Source organism: Balearica regulorum, chromosome 27 (genome assembly GCF_011004875.1).
Source record: "Balearica regulorum gibbericeps isolate bBalReg1 chromosome 27, bBalReg1.pri, whole genome shotgun sequence".
Taxonomy (NCBI): domain Eukaryota; kingdom Metazoa; phylum Chordata; class Aves; order Gruiformes; family Gruidae; genus Balearica; species Balearica regulorum.
Genome location: NC_046210.1, coordinates 1,182,596 through 1,190,645, shown reverse-complemented (window position 1 = coordinate 1,190,645; position 8,050 = coordinate 1,182,596). Strand labels below are relative to the sequence as shown.

General features: G+C 46.6%; 1 protein-coding gene across 1 annotated transcript in view; it reads left to right on the top strand.

Annotated features, from left to right (window-relative positions):
* The first annotated feature begins 2,443 nt into the window (after positions 1-2,443).
* Positions 2,444-8,050, top strand: part of LOC104637903 (tetraspanin-15-like) — a 43,440-nt gene continuing 37,833 nt past the window's right edge. The window contains exon 1 of the mRNA XM_075736820.1: positions 2,444-2,748. Coding sequence (XP_075592935.1) covers positions 2,662-2,748 — 87 coding nt within the window. The 5' untranslated portion in view covers positions 2,444-2,661. The remainder of the gene's footprint in view (positions 2,749-8,050) is intronic.

Below are 8,050 nucleotides of genomic sequence, written 5' to 3'. Positions count from 1 at the left end.
AGCATCCGTGTGCATTTGCACCGCTGGAAGAGTGCTTATTCTTTATCCTTTCTTTTGCAGAAAGGAAAACATGCTATAAAATTGTATTTGCTTGGAAAAAAAAAAAAGAAAAAAGTAAACTTTAAAGATTTCTGGACAACAAAAGCGTTTGAGCTGGCTGGGGAAAAGGCTGAATTCCTGCTCGTGCACGCAAGGGTAAAGCTGGGAGAGGCACTTGCCGCTGCTTTTGCAGACGTGCTTTTATTTGAGGTAAGGGTGTTGGTTTTTTTTAAGGAGAATAAAAATTATTCCCAATTCACATGTGGGACTGCTGTGTCCCTGCCCCAGCAATCCTCCTGGCACAAGGTCCGAGTGACGGCAAAAATCAGCGCCATGGAAAGTAAATCTCTCCTTTAATGCATGAATTAGTGGTGTCATATAGAAGTAGCCAGAGAGTTTTATTGCTCTTCTACCCCTGCAGGCACAGATCTGTTTTTGTAGGAATGGGTTGTGTGGCGTAATTAACCACTTGCGGAATATCGGGTGTTAATTACTGACTGATGGGGAAACGGTGCTGGGGAAGAGCCAGCGATGCACTCGCGGTGCTCTGGCCTGATTTATACTGCCGGAAGTTTGGGGTTTGCCTGTGGGTCGGTGGAGGAGGGGAGAGAGCCTGAAATTACTGCTACAACCTAGGATGAACCAAAGTTTTACAGTGAATCGTTCTCTTAAACATGGCTTCAAATTAACATGGACGTTTTAGGCAATGTTACAGTTATCTATGGACATGATGGTTTAAATCTGCTGCTTCGGACATCCCTTAGCTCTAGGTTTTTTAGGGAAATGCTGTTTCTTCCTTGCTCTTTTGCACACCAAGTTGACTTCTGGATTAAAGCAAAGAAAGGGTATTACATAAATAGGTGAATGCACGAATGGTTAGTCACCAAGATTTCTCAGTGCAATGGGTTGAAAATAAGCCCTGCGATCCCTGCACCAGTGCACAGTCAAACCTGATAGAGGTTAGAAAACCAAAAGAAAAGTCACGGGGGCAAGTGGTGGTTGGTTTTTCTTTAAATTGACTGTTGTCCTGGCTGCAGCATCCTTCAAAAAGGAAAGAAAGAGTGGAGGAAATACATCGTACATCTCCTCAAACGGCTCTTGCTCAATGCTGGGTGTTGGGGTTTCTCATTTCAAGCAAAGGTTGGTGAAAAGAAGTGTTCCGTGCTAGCAATGCTATTGCTGTTTTCTTCCTTTGCACGGGTCTTCATAGCGCCGGCTTTGTTGTGTGTTAACAAAATGGAAGATGCTAGTATAAACCAGGCTCCAACACACTAAAAGTTCGTTTTTAGATTAGTTGTTAAAAGTGGGCAGCAAAGTTGACTGCTCTCTTTGCTTCTTCAGCCTGATCACAGCCAGCTGTAGCTAAATCATGTCCAGAAATGTCATTTTTGGGACCTGTTTCACCCCATTATCATATCCTGAAGTGTAATATTGGGATCTGCTGGCCACTGTTAATCATGTAACTCTCGTCCCATCTCTGCTCTCACCCTTGCAGCTTATATACTAAAAGGAGAGGGATATGATTGCTTCTGCTGTGCTGAATTACTCTATATCTGCTAAGAGCCAGGTAAACACAGCCCCCGCATCTTTGAGTGCAGCCCCGAGTTGTCGTTATTTCTTCAAACCTTGCTTTAAATTCTCTATTTAGCTGCCCCCGAGAGAAGCAGCATCTTCCTTCTAAGAGCTGGGGTTTTTAAACGTTTCCCAGGCCACAAACCACATCGCAGACGATGCCCCTTTTTCTTCCCATCTCTGATCTGCAACAAGTCAAGCTGCAGAAACGAAGGGTGCTCCTCTCTGCTGGGCGCTCCTCTGCATCATTGGAGACCAACTGCAGACACAACTTTTCGAAGCTCCTCTTTTTGCTAAACCTCAGTTTTACGCTCTCTAGTACTATGTTTGTACGGCTGTACAAATGCTTCCAGGAGCTGTGCGGTCTCTTGGTGCCAGTTTTTTGCTCACCACACCTTTTCTCTCAAGCGTTAAACCTCACTGAGCCTGGGTGTAATAATTTCTCTTTCCTTCTTCCTGTTCACACAGGCACCGGGTCGCTCAAGGTGGCGTTGAAAGGGAGGTGTTGCTCGCAGTAGCAAAGTGCAACAGGTAAATCTGGACATTGCTCTCAAGTTCTGGGCTCTGAGAGACTGCCTGGGAGGCATCTGTCCCTGTTCTTGCTCAATTTTGGGCTGCTGCTTCACCCTTTGCTGCTGCAGGAGAGCTCCTGGGACGACTGCAGGGTTACAATGGGCTCTTTCAGCATGCCAGCAAGGGCAGGAGGCCCCAATTGCAACATGTTTGCTGTTAATAATTTGCTAGAGATCCACCTACGCACTGATTTTTTGAATAATTGTTGGAGTAAGCGCACCTTCAACAGAGCTTTGCTTTTCTCTCGGCAGCAAAACCAAGCAACAAACTCAATAAAGGGTTAACACCGGCTGCTTGTGCTGCTGCTGCCTTCCCTCTAATTGCTCTCCGCTCCTGCCAGGCGGAAGTTGGAGCGAGCAGTTCAAGTTCAAGGCTTGCCTGTGTGCATGTGTACGCTTTTTCGGCTCGGCAGCGGAGGGCAGGAGCTGGCTGGAGCAGGGAGGGTCCAGCGAGCAAACCTCTCTCGGACCTACGAGGATGGCTCAAGCCTCCAAGTGCCGAAATTCCCACCTCTATTACTACAGCATCAAATTTGCTCTGTCCACCTATGCCACCCTCTTCTCGGTAGGTGCTCCGGTTGCTTTTCTGTCCTTCCTGGCATTTCCCTCCACCATACTTTTACTTTTCAGTGTCAAAATTTCCCTTTCCAAGGCATCCAATCCTTGCGGTAAAACCCGGTGCCACAAAACCCCTCGTGCTTGGTGCTAGCTGGGTCCAAAATGGGCAATCTTGGGCAAAACTGTTGATTTTGGTGGATTTAAGAGCACTTCCCTGGGACTGCCCTTCCCCAGAGCCGCTCTTGCAAATCCCTCGTGGCAGCAAGTCACGTTTTGAGGTGTTTGGAGCATAAACACAGAAATTCAATGTTTTTACTGCACAAGCACCTGCCAGGCGGCGTTGCCAGCTGAATCCCCCCTGCCCATCTCTGCCATTGCCTTTACATCATTCAATGGGGGCACGCCATGATAGCAGACATCGAGCGATAGGTATTTTAGCCAGGTTGGTTACTTTAAGAGGAGAAAACAAAGCTTGGTTTTAAGCAGTTTTGTAGTGTTGAGGCAGCTACGGTTGGGGTGAGGCTTTCCTGGCACCTAGGAGATGCAAGCACGTGTCGGAGCCAGGGAGGGGGAAACAAGAAATTCCCTGTCCCTTTAGGGTCTGTGCATCCTCTGTTAATGCATGAGATATGAAATTAGCATCTTCCTGGGGTTAATCTTTCATAATCCAGTCCGTATTTACAGATATTTCCTTCCTGAAGTTTAAATAATCCTCTTTGCCTCGCACACAGCTGCCTGCCAGGCATGTATAGTGGTATGCATATCTAATTGTATAGGTGTAATTGCAGAAATATCTGCGTGAGTTCCCAGGCAGGCTGTGAACGGTAAATGGGGTTACAAGCAGAGTTTGAAAATGCTTTTTATTTTCTTATTTACTTTTTTTAATGAATGAGCTCATTGGGAGGGCAGCGCTCGCCCTCTCTAGCTGAGGACGGCAAAGCCCGTTGTCTCACTGCACCGAATGACTTGTGCGCACTCCAGGGCATGAACGAGAATAAGAAGAAAATGGGGTTTTTTTGTAGACTATCTCACTGGTTTCTTTGTGGCCTGCTGGGTAGGAAGGCTCCCAAGGGGAGAGGAGACTCGAGTCTCTCCCGTGGGGTGGCTAGGACCCTTGTGGGACTCCCACCGCACCCAGCGAGACTCAAAAATTCCAGATTTCTTAACCCATTTGTGGCTGCAATTTGAGTTTTTGGGTAAGGATGGTGCAATATTTTTGTTTGCAAAATGAATCTGTGGGAAAACCTGTCGCCGTGGTTTTGGTTTCTCTAAAATGCTGAGTTTGTTCGGTTTGAGGTTACCCCAAATACTTTAAGCAGCTGTAGGGATGGGGAGGAGATGCAGGTTGTTTTCTCCCAACTAATCTGAACCCAGGTCAGGGCTGCACTTTGCAAACGTAGATTAACAATCGCTGGGGCATTTTGGGGGGCTCAGTGGGGCATCCTGGTGAGTCTGCCAGCAAGAAGACACTCGATAATTTCCCAGCAACTGGAAAATAGCTGCAAAAAAGCCACTTTGACTCCCTTCAACCCAGCCTGCCTTCAACCCTGGAACGGGGACATTGCCCCATCGAATCCATACGGATCGCGTGGCTCCTGTGAGCTTTTCAGCTGCCTGACCTACTTCTGGCCTCATTTGCACATGTTGCGGCCGTATTAATTCAATGGCACTGCCGAACTCTTCAAATCCTCATTAACTAGACGTGACTGGGGCTGGCTTTTGCTCTGACCAAACACACTCCGTTGTTTAGGAACTTCTCGCCTGCATTGCATGAAGGCTTCAAAAATTTAATCCCCTCCTGGGTAAAAATTCAGTGGAATAAGACTTGAGTTGGTTCACCATGAAGGATCAAGGTCACGGTTTTTTAGTGTAGGCTTGTCCCAGCCTGCAGAAAACTGGATCTAGTGCCGTTAGATCCTTTCTTATTTATAGGTGGGAAAAATCAGTAAAGGAGCGTGGGATAAGCCAGAGAGTAGCTTTAAACCAAACATGGAGCAAAGGGCAGAGAGATTCGAGCATCTCGGGTTGGATTGGCAGGCTTAATACAGGTAGATTTAATCCTCAACAACGAGGATTCAGCAGAGCATAGATCTGAAGTTTTCTTTTAAAAAAGAAATGCTGCTTTCCTTTTCTTACTCTTCCCCTAAAATTGAAACCTGCTATTTTAATTGACCATTATAAAAGCATATTTTTTTACTTCCTACATACTGTTGGCAGTTAAGCATTATACGATGTACTTAATCGCTGTATTATTAATCCCGTGCTTCTATCTTTTAATGACTAAAAGCATTCAGCACTTTCTATAACGCAGTTTCTCGCCTGCAGATTACAATAAAACCTGAGGAGGAGAAGCAGGAGTGCCCTGTCTTTTAATTTGAAGGCAGGTGGGTCTTCAAAAGCTGGGAATAACAATTCTGCTGTGAGCTGGGGATTTGAAAAACAAGAGTTTTGCCCTTAGTTTTGTCCCTCTGGTCATCTTAGATGCCCCATTCCCTTTGCTCCTCCCCAGCCCAGTGCTCTGACTCATGTAATCTGGCTGCCGGGGTCTGCGTGGGCTTGAAGCCAGCGTCATCATGACTTTTTGGTGTTCCCGAATAAGGAGAAATTATTGCCTCGCATTAGCACGGCGTTGACTCATCCGATTAATGCCGTTCACCCTGGAACGAACCATGTCTGCTGCTTGGCCCTTGGCAGGCTTTGAAGTTGTGCTGCCTTGGCCATGTTAATGTCCTCTTGGGTTCGTTGTACCCATTTGGTCTGGGTGGCTGAGGGTAACTCCTGTTACTTGGGTCTTTTGGGTCCCAGGCAAGGGGAATGTGGCATCTCTTGGGTATTTAGTGGGATTTTTAGGACTGGGTAGGACCATGCATGTCTCTTGTTAGCAGCAGGTAGCTGCCTCTGCCAAAGCCAAGTCACGTAAGGATGGAGAAGCAATGCCAAGCACCAGAGAGCACATGGCTCAAAGAGGGCTTTGCAAACTCCCCAGGGGTTAGGTGTGAGCTCAAGCCACCTATTTGGCACCCCCCAAACCCTGCCAGCACCATCCGAGCTGTGTGTTATATTATTTTCCATTCATTAATTGCCTTTCATCCAACTTCTTGACCTACAGGTTTCTAAATGACTCTGTGCTCAGTGGGACAGGGATTTCCACCTTTAGCTCGTCTCCTTCCCAGGTCCCCAGCTCACACCCCCCAGCTCTTTCTTTGCCATTAGGTGGAGAAATGCCTGGAGAGGAAAACCAGCATCTCTGTTATCCCACTAAGATGAGACGAAGTTGGAGTGAAACAGCTTTGGAAATGGGCTGCAAAGGTGGGGAAGGGTCAGCCGTAGCAACTGGTATTGGGCTGAGAAATTCAACTTTGCAATTTTATCCAACCAGGAATATGGGATGGAGGGAGGACAGTGAGTCACGGGGGTCCTTTTTGGGGTGGGAATGGAGGTTGGACCTCCCAGGCAGCTGCTAGCCTCCATCCCCTTCCTACTCAGCTACTACAAACTCCAAGATGCACTAAAGTCAAGGAGGGCTAAAATTAAAACAGAAGGTGATTTCTTCCTAGCTGACAAGAGGAGAATTGATGTAAAGACACCTTTCCTGCAAGGTCTGGTGGAGTTGCAGCTACCCCCTTGGTTTTCCCTGTGGTGAAGGTTCAATCACAATTAATATGTAGCTACAGAGGATTTACCAGCAAACTTCATTATGTGCTTTACCACATCATCGAGTGCGTGTGGTAGAAAAGGGTTGTGACACCGGGAATCAAAAATATCCATGCTGATTGATTTCGTATTGCAAAAGCAACACCCCCCCCCACCCCGAGAAACCCAGTGATGGAAACTAGGGCAGCCAGGCTTTGCAAGGGGTGATGCAAACTTTTCCTGCTGCTTTTGATGCTCATCTCAGGCGAAGGGGGACAGGATGATCAGATTTTTTGATGAAATACATGGTTATTCCCCGTGCAGTGTTTTACAGGGCTGCATAGGTCCTGGGAAAGACTTTGATGTCACTGGTTTGCTCCAAATCCACCATTTTTTCCCAGAAACGCTGCTTTTCAGGGAATGCTGGTCTTTCTCCCCAGCTATTTTCCATCCAAATCCCTCTGCCACCCATCTTGCAACAGCATCGCTCCCTGCTCGTCCTTCCAAAACTCATTATATTCCAGCAAGTTTTCCTTTGCAATCTGCCTTTGCTGGGAGATGTGCCAGTATATCCATTCCCTTCCTCGAGGTGCGCGTTGCTCTGAAAGATGTTTTCTTGTGCTTTTAAGCTGCTTTGAGTAGAAGCAGCTTTTCTTTTTTTCTTTCCATTTTTCCATTTCCCCATTGCATTTGCATGGCAAATAAGCGGTGCAGAGGTGCATCCCCCCCTCCAAAAAAGAGGGGTGTTATTCATGGCACTGGTCAGGGTTTTCTCTGCCAGAGGGATGGCTGTGGCGATGCTGGGAGGAAGGACCAGCAGCCTCATCCATGCCACGTGCTTTACATTTTCCAAGGATACTTTTCATTCCTGGCAGAGCTATTTTTAAGCAATGCACATGTCCATGCTGCGAACCCTCCTCGGTTTCTTTTCCTTGCTAGCAGGTGAAGCCCATCCTGTGCACGTTGCTTCCTCAACCCCTCGAGCATCCAGCCCTCAAACCCCCTCCCAGGTTTGCTCTGTGCACTTTCCATGATCTCTTCCCTCACTCGTATCACGGATGGATGAATTAAAATGGAGAAAGTGGTTCTGATTGGCACGCAGGAGGAACGGCGGGGATTAGCAGGGGATGCATTGTGTGCATTAATGTCTACCCCCTGCCTTCAAGTCCAAATGTATTTCCTGGGATACCATAGAAGAGAGAAACGTTAAATCAAACCTAATCCCAAGGCACCAACCTGACACTTAAAATAGAGTATAAAGATGAAACTGTGATTAAAAGCCTGTTATCAGAAATAGGCCTGCCTGTTTAGTTTCAAATAACTAAAGTGTCTGTAAAATATCACTAGTTTTAATTTCACTTTCTGAGAAATTTCAATTGCTTTATAGATGAGATGGAGCCTGGAAGTGGACAATGATTGATAGACATAAGCTAGCTACAGAAACGCACCAGAAATAGCGTCCAGGCAGAGTAGAGAAGAAAAAAATCAACTCCCCAAAAAAGCAAAGTTTGTGCATGAAAATTAAGGATTGAATTGTTGGTATGAATTTAGCAGGAAGTGTTTGAGCAGACTCATTAGGAGCAATGAAGCCTTTTGGAAAGGTGAAAGCAATGAAAAAGGAGCAAAAGAAGGCTTTTTTCCTCCTCTTTGGAGATGTAGGGTTTTGAGTGCGGGTG